The 23,244-nt window shown below is 39.7% G+C and overlaps 1 protein-coding gene across 1 annotated transcript in view; it reads right to left on the reverse strand.

Annotated features, from left to right (window-relative positions):
- LOC124273711 (spectrin beta chain, non-erythrocytic 2-like) overlaps nt 1-23,244 on the reverse strand; it is a 155,466-nt gene that overhangs the window by 88,816 nt on the left and 43,406 nt on the right. The window contains 1 exon segment of the mRNA XM_046708997.1: nt 32-199. Coding sequence (XP_046564953.1) covers nt 32-199 — 168 coding nt within the window.

Here is a 23,244-nt window from a genome sequence, read left to right on the forward strand (position 1 = left end):
TTTTTAAAATAAAGTCTAAAAGTCTGTTCACCTTCGTTGCAAGAAACTTGAGGCATTTGTTCAAGTTTTCTACTTTCTGCACTCTGATCAACCCCTTGTTCGGTTTACCGAGATTCTCGCCCGAGATAATCTCCAGCAGTTTCATTAGAATCTTGCCATCAGCCAGGTCTGTGAACAAGTCCTTTATCTCAAGTCTCGCCTGCAACAACAGAACATTCACAAATTAGAAACTGTGGCTCTCACCAAACATAATATTAACAGACATTTTACAGATGCTTCATCTAACGATTACACACAGCCCTGCACCAGATCCCATAGTCTGTCTCTCAGTCTCTGAACCATGTTATTTTCCCTACTGCCTTGCCCTCCCTGCAATGCTAATTATATAAAGCCCTAAATAAGGCAAGTCTAGATTTCCCCAGGTTCTGAAACTCTGGTCTCCCTGGGGCTCCTTTTCAATTTAAATGGGTTTGTTTGTTACTATCAAAATTATACATATTCAGAGACTAAGCGTTAGTCTACAGATCCCACAACAAATGTTTATACTGCATCAATAAAGAAAACAGATTGTGACATGAGAGTCCTTTGTCATAAGCTTCTTGTGGCATCATTTTGTTACCATGGAAACGATTCTGACAACAATCAAACCAAATGGTGTGAAACCTCCCTTTAATTGCCAATAGTTATCAGAGCATTCTGACAACTGTGTTTCCCAGACTCTTCAGAATAAACTTTAAGAAAGCATTCTGTTCAAGTCTATAATGATTTGGCAAGCTGTGCCTCAGCTCTGGAAATTGATTGTACTTAGCTTCCTTTTGTAAATCATTCTATATTAAGCAGTTATATAATCACAATCAGGTAAGTCTATTTCTGGTACAAAATGTTACTTTAACTGTAAATGTCAATTAAGACCACCTGGCAAGATATGTGCCAAATATTCAATGAAAAACCTCTCTATCCGTGTATGCATGAACACACCTGTGTCTAACGACCTGTTATACTTTCATGAAAACATGTTGTAGGTAATTGTGTCCACATTAGGGTAGTGATCATCACTGTACTTCAGGATCTTTACGATCCTCACCCCTTCCCATCTATCCATCTATTAACTGCAGGTGATGTGCTTGTGTCAGTCTCACCTGTGCAGCAGTGCAGAATGAGGTCAACATGACCTGGCACATCCTACACATAACTGCTTAACAATACTATGACAGACATTAAAACGCACTGTGCTCAGCATACCAGAATATCATGTCAGAAATACCACGCCATTCACATTCACCACATGTAAACGTACATGGACATAATTTACACTGATATAACAGCCAGAAACAGAAATCATTTATAAATATTCATGACACAGAAAGACACCTGCAGTCATACTGACTAAATACTGACTACACCACAGCAGGGATCTGTCTGGGATTTGAAGCTATGTGCCCTTGGCAGCCAAATCGGAGACAATCATTATTTTGTTAAAAACTAAAATTTTAAAAAAAGTTCTTTTACTAAATTTAGATTATTTTACATTGAACCATAACATTCAGTGCAAGAATGTTACGCATTCAAGCCTTTCTCTAGATTCTGTTATCAGGGAAATACTAGTCACATCTACAAAGCAGTAACATTAGTTGTAACTACAACATGACTTGCAAAATGTTTTATTTGTTGAAGATTTGGGGTCAAATATTAACCTCTGAGTTGGTCTGTAGAAATACATGTGATAGGAAGATCATAATGTTTTAATTAGAGAAGTCATCAAAACCCCTCATACTATACATGAGTGAGTGAGTGAGTTTGAGTTTTGCATTGCTTTTAGCATTATTCCAGCAACATCATGACAGGGGACACCAGAAATAGGCTTCACACATTGTACCCTTGAGCTGAATCGAACCCGGGTCTTCAGCGTGACTACCCCACCTTACCTTTCTATACACGAAATAATGGCAGATAGGTGGACAGACACTGGCAGTCATAAAAATACTACGACTACTTCATAGACTTAGATAAAACATATGTAGACAGGTGGCTTAATCCCTACTCTATCCCTGTAGACTAAACATGGCAGTGACAGGGCGAAAAGCTATATCCCACATTTACACACACTCTCGCCACCTGCATATGTAATGGCTGTACAAAGGGACTCCCACATATGCTGAAAACAGCTGTCACACAGAAACAAATAGGCGAGGGATTTCTCAAACTGTTTGGCAAATCAGCTGAACCTAAATTAATCTAAATAAGTACCAAATCCAGTTACGTCTTTTCCTGCTACATGCAGAGACAAACAAGAACAGCTCATGAACATGCAAAAATTATTACTGATTTAAGTATCAGGACCACAAACTAAACCCTCTGAAATACATTCCTTTTACCCAACCCACCAGGACAGACTTACAAACTATGGCAAAACAGCCATAAAAGTAACAATTGTGGCCTTACAAAAGAGTGAATGAGTTTTAGTTTTACACTGCTTTTAGCAATAGTCCAGCAATATCATGGCAGGGGACACTAGAAATGGGCTTCACACATTGTACCCATGTGGGGAATCGAACCCGGGTCTTTGGTGTGACGAGCAAACGCTTTAACCACCAGGCTACCCCACCACCCCGGCCTTACAAATGAGAAAGTGGTGTAATATGAAGTTGACAGACACTGGCAGTCATAAAAATACTACAACTACTTCATAGACTTAGATAAAAAATATGTAGATAGGTGGCTTAACCCCCTGGATGCCACAGGGACATATATGTCCTTCCCCTTCAACCCTCAATTTGAAGTCGAATAAAAATCAAAATATCCCACGCACACAAATACACTTCACAGTTTAGAATTCTGCGGGAAATTCCCTGTTTCTTGATACCATCCACTATTATTTTAAACAAAGCTCAAGTGCTGAAAATGACCTTACAAAATAGGCTTCATCGAAATGGCGAGATTTTTGACACAGTATGAAATCGCGATTCACAGCGTTATTTGCTGTATGTTTTGAAATGTGAAAATCGGATAATTACTGTGAGTATTGAATTTCAAAAATAACATATTTATGATCACTGATATCAGTTTTACATGATTTAAGCTAATTATAATTCTGAAAGCGTTGCCGATGAATCTAAGTCGGTTGGGATGTTTTCAAAATGCGCTTACACGAACACCGTGGAAGCTTTCCGCCATATTGGAAAGTGTTTACAAAATCACGCGTTTAGCGAAGGCGGTATTGAGGCGCCTATTACATCATCATATATTTCATATTCAGCTTGAAAATGCATCACTGAATTCCCCATACATTTTAGAATCAATTTGAAACTGGTCTGTGTCACCAATAATAACTGTCTAGATAAAATTAGGCCCGAAACATATTGGGTGTGAAAACGAACGCTGTGCTTGAAAGACTGCGTTTGTGTGAAATGTAAACAAAGACAAATTCCGATTTTACACTGCGCAGCATTTTCTGATTTTTTTCAACATTCATCCGTCTATTCATTGCTTGAAATGGCTCAATACCTTTAGAATATACATGGAAAGAGTATCGTAGCAAGAAATAGGAAATTATAAATAGATACAATGCAATGATTTGATAATTCATAAGAAATTGTCAAAGTTTTTAGGTGAAGCGTGACGCCATGACTGACACAAAATCCGCATAACGACAACGGTAATTATCTGCATTTCTGTCCTTTTTCTCTTCATTATGAGTGAAAGCGATAAAAACATATAACAATACACAGATAGTCAGAATCATTCTGATTACTTACATCTCATATTTATGTACAAACGATCCCTGAATCAGTGGAAGGGTCCTCGCAAAATCCTGTGTACCCTTGTCAGCAAAGCCGCCATTTTGTAAGAAATCGGTCAGCGGTAGTGATGTCATCGTCAACATTGTTGTACATATTAGGCAATTTCTTTGAGGTGAAGGTCGGTTGAACAAGAGTAAACACAATCGCCATATCCTTCCGATTACACTGTCAGTATTATGATGTATATTTTGCGGATGGATTCGGATACTTTTCATGAAACTGACTTCAGTATCTACATTTAGCCTTGTTCAATATCATATCATACATGCATATAGGGTTTACGGTGTTTTATTCTTTGAAAGTTTTTGATTGTTTGAATCATATTTACATAAGAAATTGACATATTTATTGCAATACACCATATTTTTAAACCTTTACACAAGTGTTAGAAGATCAAACGTAGCCATAACTGCAATTACTTTAGTTCCTATGATGTACAATATTCAATTTATTTGGACTAATATTGCAATTTCATATGAACAGGTTAATGAACGGTGATATAATTCAACCTTATATGCAAAACTGATAATATTAATGACAATGATTTATAGATGGTATGAAATGTACATGCACACATATTTAAAGGAATTGTCTTGTTCATTGCATAATTTTGTGTCGTTTATAGACAAAGAATGATGCATATAGATCGGCAAGGTCTTGCGTTTGTTGGCAACGTTTTATGAATCTCTATCATTGTTTTCGATAATATATTCAATTCATATTCGATTAAATAATATTGTGATGACAGGATATCAAACTCTAACTACTTATAGGAAAATTGTTGAAAAATATATATACCATCTCATGTGTTAATTCGGACAAATCTTATATCCATATTCTAATATATAGTTCCATATATAAAAAGCTATCTTTATGCATCTTTCATTGCATACGCATGAAGAGAAATAGCTTCATAATCATAAACAAACAAAATTCTTATCCCAAACAAAATATTCGGGTGTTGTGATATATTATCTTTTTTTACGTTAAATTGATGCCAAACAGGCACAATAAGATACGCTGTCAAACTGTCTAATTGTTGATATATTCAGGACACCATTTAAATGGAAAAATCAGTCATTTTATGTTTTGTCTAAAGAGTGTTAAATTCTGACATAGAAGTCTAGACCTTTTACACAATGAATGGATATTAAGTGAGATATATACTAATCAGCATACCAATGTCGTCGTTTTCCAACGTCGCAAAATGCATAAAACAAGCGATGACGTCAACTAAAATGTTGTGTTATTTTCATCAATTTCGTTACATTTGGAGATATGGCTAGTACTCTGGTAATAACGATGCAAAATTAGTCAAATTACATCTACACAAACAGGAGAATATGGGAATCTAAGAACTAACTTATATATCGGATAGGGCCATTCAAATCGCTATTACGTGCTTTCACATGTAATACGTTGTGATCTTTTCTTATAAATTGTGAAACTACCAAAGCGCATCCGTTCACATTGGAGAACTTTGAATTGGAATAGTGAGGTTCACCATGAATATAAAATAACGAAAATATAGCGTCCGTATCCACAACACATTTTCTCCAAGTGATCTGAGTTACATTGACCTAGTGTTAGGCATAACGGAGTTATGACCCCTTATAATTATACGTTTATGACCTCTCTTTCGTCGTTTGACGTCATAGAAGAAAATACATTTTTGACATTTATTGCGAGTCATTTTTAATGTTGAGCGTATAACGTTATGCACAAGCACATTAACCCAATTCATATACACTTATGTCGTTCAGATATCAGGTTGTATTTTCTTCGCTCACACTTTCCGTAAAGATGCCCCATTAAAAAATTCGTAGCACAGTGCTTTTATCGGTGCGCGAAGAAAAAGCGGAGAAATTTACTGTTTTTTAACGCATAACAAAAATTTGGACAACATTTAGCAAGGTCTATTTCTCAAACCGTCAAGGTAGTTGCACTTATATTTATACCAACGGATAGGAAATTTAATATTCTACATTTCTGTGTAATTTTATAGCCTTACATAGATCCAGGACCATGCGAGAGCAATTCTCGCACAACGTTCACTTTTCAAACTGTATGAAAATGTGCGCCTGGAAAAAAACTCGGCAGCCAGGGGGGTTAATCTCTACTCTATCCCTGTAGACTAAACATGGCAGTGACAGGGTGAAAAGCTATATCCCACATTTACACACACTCTCGCCACCTGCATATGTAACAGCAGTACAAAGGGACTCCCACATATGCTGAAAGCAGCTGTCACACAGAAATAAATAGGTGAGGGATTTCTCAAACTGTTTGGCAAATCAGCTGACCCTAAATCAATCTGAGAAATACCAAACCCAGTTACGTCTTTCAGAGACAAACAAGAACAGCTCATGAACATGCAAAAATTATTACTGATTTTAGTATCAGGACCACAAACTTAACCCTCTGAAATACATTCCTTTTACCCAACCTACCGAGAAAGACTTACAAACTATGGCAAAACAGCCATAAAAGTAACAATTCTGGCCTTACAAAAGAGTGAATGAGTTTTAGCTTTACGCTGCTTTTAGCAATAGTCCAGCAATATCACGGCGGGGGACACTAGAAATGGGCTCCACACACTGTACCAATGTGGGGAATCGAACCCAGGTCTTTGGTGTGACGAGTGAATGCTTTAACCACTAGGCTACCCAACCACCCCGTCTTACAATGAGAAAGTGCTGTAATATGAAGTATTTCAATATAGAGGAAAACATACAGTATCTCAGTTGAAAAATACATGACACAATATCACAATTAGGACACATAACTATTAGGCAATTACTAAACAGTACTTCTGCCATATGAGTAATGCTGTATTTTAAACCAGTTTTAGGAATTACTGTATGCAAAAACATATTAACGAGCCCACACTCATCTGTTAAAGTTAAGATAATTATAACTTACTTATTTTAACACAGATTTTAAACTGTAAGCGCAAACATCACTTCGTAGGACAACTCGAAAACTAGACATATTCATTAATAATTTCCATGGATACTAACATCTTCGTCATTGAAACCAGACATGTATGCCATTGATACCTGTATTTCCCTCTGCCTATACGTCAGTGTAAGCTACAATAAAACAATGCAAGCATCTCAGGTAGCCTACATAGGTCAAGTGACAACAATGTCATGAGAAATCCAGCAGGCCACTGTCATGACGTCATGCGATAACTAGGTCAGCTTTATATGACAGCAATAAAGCACTCACGACCAGCAAGAACCGTAACATGGCATCTCACCCTGTATCAAGAAACTCTACCCAGGAGAAGCCCAGGTGATGATCTTATGCTGTGTCGGGGAATCAGGTCAAAAGTGGCTGATAGGAAGTTAATATTTTTATTTTTTTTATTTATAGGATATTTATATATAGCGCACATATCCAGGCAACTAGTGCATGCTCAAGGCGCTGGTATTTTTTACCTCGATCATTGGATGTCAATCTCAACGGCACATCGTATTATCCATCTCAACTCCCTGGGGAGTATACAACTCTTGCAGCCACTAGGCGCACCGAGTTATTGTGGCTTTCTCATCCTAACGAGGTACCCATTCACAGCTGGGTGGACTGGGACACATAGTCACAGTACTTTGTCTAAGTTCACTGCATGTTGCTGTACCCGCAACTAGGTGTTTGCACGTATTCATGTGGCCACCATCTGGTCATATACCAACGGATTCGTGGGTTCTTTTAAGTGCACAGGGTTGTGTACTATACACTACGGGTTGTGACAACACTGAAAGAGTCTGCAAACAAAGTTGACTCCAAGATTTTTACACCCGGTCCCGACACCTCAACCTCGCTGGACTACTAGCCTGGCGCCTTAGCCAGCTCACCCACCGCGCCCCCAAGAATGAAGACCCGTGAAGGTCTGGGTTAGAACTGATCTTCAGTAACCCATGCTTGTCGTAAGAGGCAACTAACGGGATCGGGTGGTCAGGCTCGCTGACTGGGTTGACACATGTCATCGTATCCCAACCGTGCAAATCGATGTTCATGCTGTTGATCCCTGGATTGTCTGGTCCAGACTCAATTTTTTACAGACCGCTGCCATATGGCTGCAATATTGCCGAGTGCAGCGTAAAAATAAACTCACTCACTAGTAGGAATGAAATGAAGTCACTCGTCCAGTAGCTATAAAGTTTAATGCAGATATAAGCATGGACCCGTGAAGATCCGGGTTAGAATGATCTTCAGTAACCCATGCTTGTCATGAGAGGCGACTAAAAGGATGGGATGGTTTGGCTCGCTGACTTGGTTGACACAGGTCATCATATCCCAATTGTGTTGATCGACGCTCATCACTGATTGTCTGGTCCAGACTCGATTATTTACAGACCGCCACCATATAGCTGGAGTGAGTGAGTGAGTATGATTTTACGCCGCTTTTAGCAATATTCCAGCAATATCACGGCGGGGGATACCAGAAATGGGCTTCACACATTGTACCCATGTGGGGAATCGAACCCGGGACTTTGGCGTGACGAGCGAACGCTTTAACCACTAGGCTACCCCACCGCCCCCATATAGCTGGAATATTGTTGAGTGTGGGATTTAACAACAAACCAACCAAGATATGGGTATGCAGTCATCTGGTTGGGATTAATGCTGCTTTGTGATTCAGGTCTTGGTTGTTTACCACTTTGGTGAAATATCACAAGCTCAGGTATGGTGCTGACAAACCAGGGTGAACTGGGATTCGAACCCATGAATCCATTTCTGGCATGCCTAAGGTACGCAACACTGCATAGCACATTGGGGCAGCTAACACAACTGGGCTACCCATGTCCCCTGCAGACATTTGAATATTCTACAAGATCTAATGACATGAAATGTGCTAAATTATGCACATAAAAAAGTTCCCTGGATTAAATTCTGCACAGCTAAGCTAGAGTACCTCAGAATACCCATCTTTTAAAAAACATGCACAATTTTGTAAATCTTGTATGTTTGAGTTAATCTACAGCACTTTCAGAAATTGAATTCATCAACTTTTGCAAACTAAATCATAATTTATCTTTTTGAAGTCAAAATAATAATTTACATCGTAAAGAATGTGATTACCATTTCTTATAGAGGTATTGTGTTGCTGAAAATATAAATGGACTGAGGTGTGGAAATTCAGTCAGGGTTATTGACAAGCCACATTGCAGTTACATAATGGCTTTAGTAATGTATTTCTCCCACAAGAGGCCCAGAATATCAATGGGAAATAACTACATCACTCAACATGAATTACGTATTATGTGAAACTAATACATCACATGACTGTTTAGAACCTATTCCACTTATAATGTATGAGTAATTGCTTGGAACCTAATCCACAGTATGTATGTAGGTAACAGCAGACATATATAGATACTATTAAATGACGGCTATGTTAAATGCTGCAGCTAATCATGAGAACTGTGTTCAACAAAGTTTTTCAAAGTGTTTAAAGTTTAAAGGCCCGATTAGTCCAGTTTAATAATATTCCAACATCACAATGAGGATATTCAATGTTAATTATGTTGTTTCACATCTTGTGGGTATAGTGGAAAAATTGGGGACTGATTTTAAATGTGAGTCCTCAGTGTTAAAGTTATTTCCACAAATATACAATATATTCAGCTCCTTCCCCAAAAGACCAAGACAAAATCAGGGTCATATTTTCAGCAACAATTCAGGGTCATATTTCACCAACAGCGAACACTTGAAAAACAAATAAGCATTTCGAATTTTTATTCATAATCTTATCAATCAGTTTTCAAAGAAGCCCCGGATATATTCAGGTTTTCATCCGTCTGCCCACACAGACCTTCACACACATCACATGCAGCCAGCCTAGATGTGTCCTAAGTCATGCTTCACCAACATTGAGTCTTGAGTCTTGTCAAGATATCTGTGAGTCATTGTAGCATCACCTAAGTCAGTACAGCTGCCACAGCTCGCAATTACCTGTAAGTAATTCAGCCTGCACCTGACAAACCAGTGGTTGATGTTAAGAGCATTGACCAACATCTATCAAATCAACCAAGAAAACAGAGACAGACCTTGTATTTTAGTCAACCCTTGCATGCAACAGTGAGTGAGTGAGTTAAGTTTTGCGCCACAATCAGCAATACTCAATATATGGCAGCGGTCTGCAAATAATTGTGTCCGGACCAGACAATCCAGTGAACAACAGCGTAACAACAGACAGTGCTTTACAGTAGACCAGCTCTATCCTGGAGTCCCCCACAGGCTGTCATCCCACCCGGGGATATCCATGGCTATCATGTTTCTCATGGGGGACCTGCCACAGAGGGGTCACAGACAATCGGAGGACATCAGGATGAGATATTCTAACCTGACGCAACTTCTACATGCCTATCTAACTTCATCTTTCATATCATGCTGATAAAACACAAATTATTGGACTGAAACTGCAGACTGGCTTAATCTCAAAGCCATTATTTTAGAGAAAGTGACACATTTAATGGTGTGCAAGAGAAGAGAGGCATATCAGTGCCTACTCATACCAGGAATCATCTTTCAAATCACTGTCACATAAATCTTGGGGTTATATGAATGTAAATGTTACTTGTGTCAGCCATTCTGTGAGATGTTTGACATGACTCATTATAGTGATGGGGGACACCAAGTATGGGCTTCAGACAGAGAACCACTGATAGGAATCAAACTCTGTCTTCAGCTGAACCAGCGAACTCCTTAACCACTGGGCCGTCCTCACATCCAGGGGACAACAGTTCACCAAGGTGTAAACATAAATAGCTGTTGCCATATTTATTTTTTCCTTTAGAGCCAACCAGAGAACTTTGTACTTTGATTTAGACAATGAGAAACTGTTGCCTGCTGGTGTGTTGTGGCAGCATGGTGCCCCCAGTTAAACTGTCCATGTTTGAGTTGGCTGTGACAGTGTGAAGTGGGCAGGTAGGCCTGTGGGCAGTAGGTGTTGACCTGTCCACTTGCCACATTCCACAATACCTGCCTGATGAGACGGCAACAAACCGACCTCTTTGCCTGTACACAGGGCCTGGCGCTGCCAAGCACGTACCTGGACGTCACTGGGACACACATAGACAGTGATGCAAGCCAAACTCACCTCTCTGGGTGAGGTGCTGCTGAACACTTAGCTAAATGAGTGACAGTACTATCACCATGCAGACCTAACTCACCTCTCTGGGTGAGGTTCCCACAGTTGGTGCTGCTGAACATTCAGCTAAATGTTTGTAAAATTGTTTAGTTTGTTGTGTAACTCCACACCCAGCAATATTCCAGCTATATGGCAGAGGTCTGTTAAGTTGAGTCTGGACCAGACAATCCAGAGATCAACACCATGATCTACGATCTACACAACTGGGATATGATGACATGTGTCAACCACGTCTGCGAGCCTGACCATCTGATCCCATTAGTCAACTCTTACGACAAGCACGGGTAGCTGAAGACCAATTCTAACCCAGATCTTCACGGGTTCCTAGCTAAATGGGTTGGAATTGGAGACAGTATCACCATGCTGACCAAACTCACGTCACTGGGTTGGGTTTTCACAGCTGATGCAGCTGAACATTTAGCTAAATGAGTGACGGTATCCCTGGGTTAGAACTGGTGACCGAGCAGGAGACATAGTCATACTTAAAACTAAAGCTGAATGATATGAAGCCTAGCCACGTGAACAACTTCATCATCTGCCTAACTCAAGGGACAAGAAGTTAAACTAGCTTTCAAATATGGCTTCCCCAAGGAAACCAAATCATTCGCTCCTACATCAGATGAAATCTTATGTATACAATAAGCACAAACACAGGTAAATAAATTACTTTTCTGACATGACTCCTCACATTTTTCTGAACTGCTTTGACCTAATATTATAACATTTCACATTTTAGCCTTAAGGTCATTATGGACGCAAATTCATGGGGACTACTGAACACTATACCCCAACTTCTTCAGTGCCATAAATTGGGTGTGTCTCTGACCCCACAGGTCAGGGGTGAGAAGTGAAAGGTTGACATTATCAGCTGCCCTCTCACATGAGATATACAGATCTACCCCAGCTTATGTCTTCTCCCTATCGGACAACATGTTCTTTATACTGTGGTATTCCTAGTATGCCAACCGTCAGCACCAAGCCCTCATCTGGCTCATACATAGAATGTTTTTAATTTTCCTAATATATTTGGGAGATGACAGTTTATTTATGGTAAGATCCTGAGATGATTAGATCCAGCAGGGTAAGTGGATTTCATGGAATCTTGCATCAGCAGTGTTAACCTTACTCGGAAATCATTCAAAAAGACTTATCAAACATCTTTATCATTGAAAGAAATTATTACTCTCATAAAAAGGTTGATTATTTTTACTCATTTTGAAAGTAAAAACCAATGATGGATTAAAAGCCTGAACAATTCACTAAATTTACAGGACAAACAGACATTTTACAACAGCTTTCAAAAACCAAAAAGAACACAAACTAAATTGTAGATGGTGACACTTGAGTGAGTGAGTTTAGTTTTACCCCACTTTTAGCAATATTCCAGCAACATCATGGCGGGGACACCAGAAATGGGCTTCTTACATTGTACCCAAGGGAAATTGAACCCGGGTCTTCTGCGTGATGAGCGAACGCTTTAATCACTTGGCTACTCCACTACCCGACACTTAAGAAAAATTGACATGAATGTCTTCACTGTAAGTGGTCAGTTATCCATTATATGTCCCTCTGATCTGATTCTCCAAACAAAATTATTTAATTAGTAATTACTCAAAAGAAGTTAAGGACAATGCATTCTTATTAAAGCTTCACCACCACATTACAATGTCATCCACACAATGGAGTACGTAGTCATGCATGACACATTAAGCTTTCATGCACTGATTAAATTCATCATTAATCTAATGTGTGAACCCCATTCTGCAAAACATGGATGTGAACACATGTATGTCCAGTAATCTACCATCATCGCAAACACAGACAGGTGTAAAGAGAGGGGAGATAATGCCGTAATTCCGATCAATGATCAAGATGATCACCTACTCTCATCCCCATAACAAATAACCACAACACAGACAGATCCCGCAAACAAAACATCAAGTAGAATTAGATTAATGAGTTTAGTTTTACGCATATTTGAGCAATATTCCAGCAGCATCACCGCGGGGACACCAGAAATGGGCAGAATTAGATTAAGATGTGGTGAATATGGACATACGTCTGCTCAATGCCATGCTTCCACAAAGAGAGAGAAAACATCATCCAAGCATTACCAGATCAATCTGTCATGCCCGGGGTGTCAACAATGTGTATATGTGCACTCACTGTATGCAACATGAAATATATCGATTCTGGGCGATAAATAAATAAAATAGATTGTGTTGTCTATTAATTAGTGTCAGTTTGCAGTACATCTAATTATCCTAATGACAATCTTGTCACAGTCACCTTCATGTTATGGGAGAGGAAATGAGACTTCATGATAGAAACTAAAGATAAGCCGATTGGTTTGATCATGTGACAGGAGTTAAAAAACAAACTAACTTTTAAAGCTAATTTGACGTCATTCACTGAAATCCTGTGCGTGCGTTCGTGCATGGGTGTGTGCGTGTATGTATTTCAGTGAATGTTAAAAGTCTCTCTCTTTTACTTGTACCCAATCCCACTGACCTTTTATGAATGAAATATGTTTAAAACAAGAACTGGGTGATCTCAAACTTAATGAGTAGAACATGTTTAAATCCCTCCCGCCACAGGCCTATTTTAACCAACAGCATCCATGCCTCGCAGGCAGCTCAAATGTTATTTTGATATCGTTAATGGGATGTCGTCATCTGCTTTTGGACATGAATCATCTTGCCAGATGAATGGGGAAGTGTAGGGACAATTACATGGAGGCTACTCTACAAGTCGGTAATAACCTCTAATTACTGTGAAATGTCATGGCTGTTCCGCTGTGGATCTGGAGAGGTAATGGCCACGGTGCAATGTGTCCAGGGCCAGGTTCAAATAAACACAAGCTAAGTCACACCCAGACATCTGTGTGTGCTCCAACATTTCAAATTTATTGATCATTAGGCGTGTTTGCTGATGAGGGTGGACCATGTATTTCTTCACACCTCGGTAATGTCGCTTGTATGTGATGACTGGGGCAAGGAGACTTGAAGGAAAAACTCCCGCCAGGAGTGCAAGGTTTGGGGAGTTAGTGAGTGAGTTTATGACACTTTCAGCAATATTCAGTTTCATTCTAGTGGACGATGTAAATGGGCCTCACACTGTCTGATCAAAAACAGATGTTCTTTCAATACAATATTTTGATTTCCTTGCAGACAGCTGATAAGCATCTTTCATTTGTTGACAAATATCCAGACAGATTGACATATGACATATGAAAATATGATCATATTGTAACTTGGTAACTGGTAGATATGTGTACAGAGGTCACCTAATACAGCTGGCAATATGGTAACTTAGTAACTCTTTGACGTGTGTACAGGGGTTACCTTATAGGAGTGGACCACCTTTGTGGTGTAGTGGTTAGAGCATCTGCCCGGAGAGCGGAAGGTCCCGGGTTCGATCCCCGGCCGCGTCATACCAAAAGATGTTAAACTATGGTACTTGTTGGTCCCTGTCTGGCGCTCGGCATTAATAGGACTGGTCGGCTTAGAGTCAGCATAATGTGTCTGAGTGGGGTATTCATGCTTCACTGCGGCATGGTATCTCAGTGGGCTAGCACTATAAAACCAGCTTAAGTCTGGGCTAGTACAAGCAGCCGCACATACACATACACACGCATGCAAGTCGTCATATGAGCGAAATATTCTCAAGCACAACGTTAAACCCAATTTCACCTCACCTCACCTAATAGGAGTGCATGCTAACCTGGAAACTTCCTGATGTGAGTGCATGGATTATCTAAAACAGGCAATTTTGTAACTGATAACTCTCAGACGTGTGTACAGGGGTCACCTAATAGAAGGACTATGGTAACCCAGTCGGCTGACAGATGTAGGGAAGTGTGTGGAGTGAGACCTGACTAGAGCTGGGGGTGGCGTCGGTCATAAGACAATGAGTCACAATGCCGACCCACTCTATAATTACACATTCCTACCACCTGACAATCTACACTGTATTCAGATCTCAAGTCAAACATACATTTCCATTATTAAGCTTCCAGTGCACAACAATCATTGGTCGATACAGAAATACATTTACTTACTCTAATTTAGGACTGAGGGACTAATCCTTTAATCTCAGACAGTCAATTGTTCAATATTTGTTTTATGTCAAACAAAGCTGAAAACAGTCCCATTTGTCCAATCCCAGGTGAATAAATAGATACTGAACACACTGTCACAGAATAAATCTAAACGTCACATGACAAGCAAAAATAAAAATATACATTTTTTACCTAAAATTCAAATCTTAGACCAGCCATGAGTCACAGGCCTAATAAAATATTGAAAAGTAGTTTTTTTCAAGTCAGTATATGATACCATGTCCATAAAAATAATCTTGATCCAATTAGATTAAGAAATTAAATCCAAAATAAATTAATTAAAATCAAGACAAAACTGTTTGGACAGTTACAGCATATATTTCCAGACCTCAAACTTGGAAACTCTTCAAGAACAATTCTGAACTTGTTTGCAAAATCCACTGAGAACCTGTCCCATCAACACAAAGCTTGTCCTGACACCTCAGAACATCAAGGGACCTGATGAGAAATTTATAGGTGAGAAGGACCTTTGACATCAGACAACCAAAATGGTGGGACAAGTGTTGTTACACAACGATGGCGTATCCCACGATGATGGACAACAAAGTAGATAGTATTAAATACCTGTTTCTGCCCCACAGGGCATGCGGTCAGGGGGCTACAATGATAGAAGGGGTTAAGTTATGTCATGGGCTCCTGTACAGCTCATCTAGCAGGCAATAACAGATGTATTACATCAGATGCTGCTGCTTGTTGTGGAGAAGTGGGACTATCACATGCTCTGATGACCACGGGTACAGGAAGTCCAGTGTCCTTGAAGGATGCAGAGGCGACTTAGCACGCGGCATTACCAAGACTTCTTTAAGTGCCATTTAGAAGTTGGTACATGTACAATGAAGAGGAACAAGTTTTAGGGATCACCTGTTTGATAACGGTTAGCATCTACACCGAAACGTCACATCTATTGCGAAAAAGAAGTTGTCAATCCATAAAAGTTGTTCCTCTTTACTACCAAAGACCTTGGACACCAGAGTCTAAGTCAGAGTCTTCTAACCTGAACCTGTCTCCAAGGATGTTGGTGTTAATGTGTGGACTTTTATTCACAAAGCTTACTTGACCAAATCAATTTGACTATATATTGATGCTGCAAAGTCGGTGAGAAAAGGCCTAACATCACTGACTGACACAATATAAAATCATTCTAGATGCACAGCAACACTGTTCTTGGGAAACACTGAGTTATCCACACTTCAAGAGAAGCGGAGTGCTGACATTGGGAACATGTCTGCCTGTCGGGACTCAAAAAGGATAAGCTGAGCCTATTTAAAGCATTGGAACATGACTTCGATTCCCCACATGGGCACAATGTGTTAAGCCCATTTCTGGTGTCCCCCGCCGTGATATTGCTGGAATATTGCTAAAAGCGCGTAAAACTAAACTCAGTCAGTCAGTCAGTCAAAAGGATAAACCTATAAGATGCCTTGAAGGACTTTTAAGTGAAAAGGCTTATAATAAGGCTTCAACAAGTATCGATCCTTATTGTCTGAACTTTCTATTATCATCAGCTCATCAAAGAAGTCTTTAAATATTCATTTATTATCTGAAACCACATCTAGACACTGACTAAGATTGTTATTTCAGGTGACATGGTGTTCATGTGTTTGACAAGCAGATTACTTCACTGGCTTAATTCACAACATTACAGTGAGTACATTAAGGAGTCAGTAGTGAATAGGTATGCCACAGCTAAATGTTCCAAAACCTGGAATATGGACCAACAACACACCTCAATCACAATTTCTTAAGAATTCTCCAAAAAGATACACTATCAGCTGGAACATTTAGGAGATAAACCTACTGTGTGGGAAAATCAGAGGTATATAAGCGAGAATTATAGCTCTAAATTTCATTTAAAACCCAACTGAACGGTTTTAAATGAACAATTTAGAGCTATTATAATTTCATTATATACTCTGATTTTCCCCACACAGTAGGTTTATCACCATTCTACCATGACAATTTTATGAACAATTTCCAATGGAGCTCTTTCTTTGGTTACGAGTCAATGCATGGGAAGCGGCCTCGCATTCCAATCTCAAGTGGCATCGCCGAAGCGGGGTGATTGGTGGCAAACCGTCAATGACTAACAAACTCCAGATTCAGTAATAACAAATCAAGTTTTGTTTTTTCAATGCATCAATCACCAATCATTAACTGATAAGTTGGAAAACATATATCAAATAAGTTTAAAAAGCTTGGTTCACATTTGAAAATTCCACAGTAGACCCTTACCCCACCAGAATAATGGCAGCAACCTCATGGCCTTGACCTTTTCTCGAAGTCATTGTTTACATTTGGAAAGATGCGACAGGAGAGCCTCTGACAGTTTGCGCAAGGTTAACCTGATTGTATGACTGAGATAGTCTTTTGATATCTAATTACTGGTACTGGTACAAAATTTAAGAGTAGGGCTTTTGCTGTAACGAGAAGTCTGTGTTGTACCGAATTTAGATACTGTTGAATTTTGGCGCCCTGTCAATCTTGACGATTTCATCGCACCTCTCGCTCTGCGTAGGCAGCTGTGGTGACTCTTACACACTCATGTGTGTACTTTGTGCTCAAATTCGATTCTCTAGGATATTATTTTCTACATTTTGGAAAGTGTTTTGTGACCTAGTGGCTTCAAAGTGTAGTGAATTCAAATTGAATCGGATTCGCTGGCATGTTCATGAGTCTGTTGACAAAGAGCCAGATTTGTGGTGATATTTCCGAAACGATGGATCAGGACATGAGGGTGTACCTCTGGCATAAACACGGTAAGGTAATTAATTATACTTTAATAGACTACTTTAGATCAAGCAATGTAATGGATAAGAGGGATCATGACTAAGCTAAATAACTTTTTCAACGATATTATATACTTTTTAGAAAAAATATATTTGGGCTAAACAGAACGGTTTGCAGATTCTGTTATTGTGTTTTACTACCTCTAAATTTGAAACAGTACAAATTTCAAAATATCATTTTGTTTGAATTGATAACCCAACTGTTTATTTATGTGGATGAAGGCATTAAAATTTCTTCATGGCGTCGATGTTAATGCATCCTCCGTTACGGATCAAGATCAGTGGCGATATCGTTGACGAAAGCTGATAATAAATTTAACACGGAAATTATGTAGCAGTCTATTGCTGGATCTATTCTGACATAACATAGAATCAACGTAAACATATTTGTTTTTGCTGAATTTTTATTCGGAAAGCAGACGATGTTTTGATCTTGTTCGACTGAATATTTGTTTCCATGCTTCCGAAGTACTTTTGTATGTATAAACACCTATATAACGTGATTATATACCTCTGAATGACTTTAATTAACCAATCACAATCCAGTGTTTACTGAAGTCATGGTAGAATGTTAATTTAATATTCTCAAAGAGATTCAAATTATGTCACAGCCAAGAAAAATCCCCAAGAGAAAGGTCTAAAATATATGTTTGGGTCGAATTTATGCAACCTTGCAAATTCCAGTGGCATACTTCCAAGGCCAGGCTAACATAGTGAAGTGACCAGCGTACACAAGTACCACCTGTCTGCTGGAAACATATATCATCTGTAGACTTTAAGTAGGGAATCAAAGATGAAACCTGACATTCAAGTCATAAGCCTTGTTTCATGTACTCCTCACTGTCACCTTAAACACATAACCTGATTTACTGCGGACATTCACAAACAGGCTGTAAATATACGCTAGGTATGTGCTGGCAGAGGTCAGAAACACGAATCCTACTTATTATCATGATGATGTTTATTGCCTGAAAATAGCATTGCTCATGACGTCCATATCAAGTCCTTATAGTAACCTGTGGGAGACACTCAGGCTCTGGTTTTGATAAGATACAAACTGGGTCCCAGAAGAATGCGTAATTTCAGAGCTGGGGTAGTCAAGACTTGCCATGTCATTGTACACTTAAGGCCTAAAAAAAAATTGTTTTGATTCTGATTACCTGACCGACCCTTGAAATTTGATGCCAACCCTATTTTTTTATGCGGTATGAATAAAATAAGCTTTCAGATACCACTGTTTTTTCCCGGCACTGACAGACATCAGTCATTCGGAGAGATAAAGTTGACATGATGGCTGCAAGCTTGATTGAATAAACAATTACACACTGATAAATGTGTTATTAGTTTGTACTTTACTTCTAAAAAAAAAATCCCACCAACTTACCCTAAATTTTAAAGAGGTGTAATCGGAACCACAACATTTGTTTTTATTTGTCCTAAGTTTGATTCATATTTCTTCTATATTCTCCAGGACCCGGGAGACTGACTACTGTACCATTAGATTGGCTTCCAGCCCAAGAACCAATGCTTCAGGTTCTAAGCAGGCTTAGATGCAGCCATCAGAGTGCTTGTCAGAGAGTAGTGACAGTCTGTTGCTTTTCCTTTTCTTCCAAAATCCTGTTAATTTACACAAAGCCATAGTGCAAAATGTGTTGTGGACTGCTGGATATAGCTCTACTCAGGATGGTAATTGTCTATATCTCTTAAGCTAATGTACTGATGGTATCACAGTCAATCATCATCATCATCATCATCATCATCATCATCATCATATACTGACATGTTCCCCTTACGAAAAACAATTCTTCAAGAAAACATCTGATGCTGACTAGTATTAATAACCTTCATTAATTCAATACATCTATGAAAACACTGGACAAAAACGACTTGCACATCTTGAACTGAAAATCCTGATGTAAAGTGATATTTTAATATTGGAGATATACAACAGGAAATAACTTAAACCAACAAGAATTGTTGAGCAGTATTTGTTGAATGCTGCACTCAGAAATATTTCAGCTGTATGACAGCAATGATGACCAGAGATGGAATCAACACCAGCACACCTGTTATGACACACCCTGACCCATCTGTTGTGATACACCTGTAGTGACACACCCTGACCCATCTGTTGTGATACACCTGTAGTGGCACACCTTGGCACACCTTGGCCCATCTGTTGTGTGGCATCTGTTGTGATACACCTGTACACACCTTGGCCCATCTGTTGTGATACACCTGTAGCCCATCTGTTGTGATACACCTGTAGTGACACACCTTGGCCCATCTGTTGTGATACACCTGTAGTGGCACACCTTGGCCCATCTGTTGTGATACACCTGTAGTGACACACCTTGGCCCATCTGTTGTGATACACCTGTAGTGACACACCTTGGCCCATCTGTTGTGATACACCTGTGGCACACACCCATCTGGCCCATCTGTTGTGATACACCTGTAGTGACACACCTTGGCCCATCTGTTGTGATACACCTGTAGTGGCACACCTTGGCCCATCTGTTGTGATACACCTGTAGTGGCACACCTTGGCCCATATGGACAATAGCAATCCAGCTGACCTACTAATCTCTACCCTTGATTTGTCTGCAGGTGTGCTTGTCACGTTGGCCATTGAGTTTATTGGCTCATTATCCATCCTTGAAAAAAGGTGTGTCCACAAACTACCCACCTACTCTTGTATTACTTCATGTCCTTATGGGCAATTTGGTAGGATACATATACAGTCGACAATCATTTCATGTCCCACTTAGCAACTTCATCTCACTTTGACATAGACCCCAAAGGACAAACCCCAAGTGGTTCACCTTGACATAGACCCCAAAGGACAAACCCCAAGTGGTTCACCTTGGCATAGATCCCAAAGGACAAATCCCAAGTGGTTCACCTTGACATAGACCCCAAAGGACAAACCCCAAGTGGTTCACCTTGACATAGACCCCAAAGGACAAACCCCAAGTGGTTCACCTTGACATAGATCCCAAAGGACAAACACCAAGTGGTTCACCTTGGCATAGATCCCAAAGGACAAACCCCAAGTGGTTCACCTTGGCATAGATCCCAAAGGACAATCCCATATGGTTCACCTTGGCATAGATCCCCAAAACGGCAAATCCCAAGTGGTTCACCTTGGCATAGATCCCAAACAACAAACACCAAGTGGTTCACCTTGATATAGATCCCAAAGGACAAATCCAAAATGGTTCACCTTGGCATAGATCCCAAACAGCAAATCCCAAGTGGTTCACCCGGACATAGATCCCAAAGGACAAACACAAATTGGTTCACTTTGGCATTGATCTTAGGGGAAACTGCAAAAAGTGATTCACTTTGGCACAGATCCTACAAGACAAACACAAAAGTGGTCCATGTGGCATAGATCTTGCAGCCAGACAGTCTTCAGCGAGAATAGGTTTGGTTTTTTTCACCACTGTCAGCAATATGATGTTGGAGAACACCAAGAATGGGCTTAAACTATTGTATCCAGGATTTCTTGTATTGGTGTAGCAGAGCTACCCAATGACCCCTATGAATATCTGAACTAAAAGGTATAATTACATTATCACACTTGACGGTAAATCTTGCCTCAGCAATCAAAGATAGAATCCCGATTCACAGATGCTGATTATGTTGAATGGGCAAGTTATTTAGAATGATCTAAAATTACAGTGTAACCATTTTACAGCATTCCTTTCATGCCCTGATTGCTCTGCCAAGGAGGCGGAAAGATTTTGACAATATCCTCTCAGATAAAGATAGATTACTGTGGACCAGTTACTGCAGCTCTCTAATGCATCAAACCAATATTATTCTTTAATGAGGGAGTCGTTCAGTCGTCACTGTATTTATGCTGATTCAGCAAAATAAATCTACCTGAAGATTTTTTAATACACACTCCACAATAGGGATTGTCAAAACATATAATTTACCATCCAATACCCTGTACTTTATTATGAAAACACTTAAGCACTCAAACACAGTAACCAATGCCCCAATATATCCTCCTGACTAGGGATCTGTCCCTGCCCCAGGGCTCCGCACCAGTCACCACTATCCTGCCCCCAGCTATTGCCTCGCCAGTCAATATAACATCACAAGGGAGCATTTAGTATTATGTCCTTAGTTGAACATGCTGAATTAGGCTTTTAGATTTGACCTTTACCCCAAGCTGAGCCTGATAATACAGCCGGGTCAAGAAGGTGACTACAATAATCTGGCTCTTGTTTGACAATAAAAATGGCAGTTGGTGAGCCAGTATTTCCGCTTTCTGTGACCCTCCACGTGGAGACTACAAAGTGACCAGCCTGTCCCGTCTGGAGTGGTGGGGATCAAAGAGCCACATTCCTTGGGGGAGGACAATGGTGGTAGTGAGGTGTACTTGCTGCACACGTTGATCAAACATACCCTGGGCCATGTGGAGGAACCAGGAGAGTTGATAGAAATAGCCCACCCTGTTGACAGGTGGATGCCAGTGTCGAGTTAGTAGTCATTACCTCATACCAGGTCCGTTCCACAAAGAAATCTTACGCCTGCTGTAATTCTATGCTAAAGTACGGGAGTTGCAATCATCTTGGTGCTAAGATCTCTTTTTGGAGTGGATGCCTGATCATATTCAGCAAACAGTTTTTCAAAGGTTTTATCTGAAAAGGCTGACGTATTTGTAATATTGTGTCATCGTCATTTAAAGTGGGCACTGCAAGTGTTATGCTATATATAGCAAACTGGTAAATACTGGATAAAAAGTATAAACATGTTGAATAGTCTGTTAAATTCATGTCATATTCAAGTGTTTTTATACCAACAAGCATGTAAAGCAACATGATATATGTATCAGGATTCAACACATGTAAGGCGATATATTGTACTGAGAAACTCTTATCAGGACATAATATTGTATTGCAGTATCATTCCAACAGTATTTATCCTATGTTACAGTTTCCATATCAAAAAGTTGTTCTGTGTTGTATTGCTGTAATATTACACATTGGGTGCCACACAGAGTGGGCTTCATAAATAGTGAGTGAGTGAGTGAGTTTTTTTTATGCAGCACTTCCAATATTCCAGCTATATGTAATCAAGTCTGGACCTGATAATCCAGTGATCACCAGTATGGTCATCGATCTATGCAATTGGGAACCGATGACATGTGTCAACCAAGTTAGTGAGCCTGACCACCCGATCCCGTTTGTGTCGCCTCTTATGACAAGCATGTGTTACTGATAAATAGTACAAGCAGCAGAAGCAAACCCCAGACTTGACCCTTGAACTATAACCAACTTCATGACACTAACATCGTACTGAACACATTGAATGAAGATTTATCTTCAGATGCCAGTCCTAGTGCAATCTCTGCACTATACGATA

This window comes from Haliotis rubra, unplaced genomic scaffold (genome assembly GCF_003918875.1).
Source record: "Haliotis rubra isolate DU_JTF1 unplaced genomic scaffold, ASM391887v1 Scf183, whole genome shotgun sequence".
Classification (NCBI taxonomy): Eukaryota; Metazoa; Mollusca; class Gastropoda; order Lepetellida; family Haliotidae; genus Haliotis; species Haliotis rubra.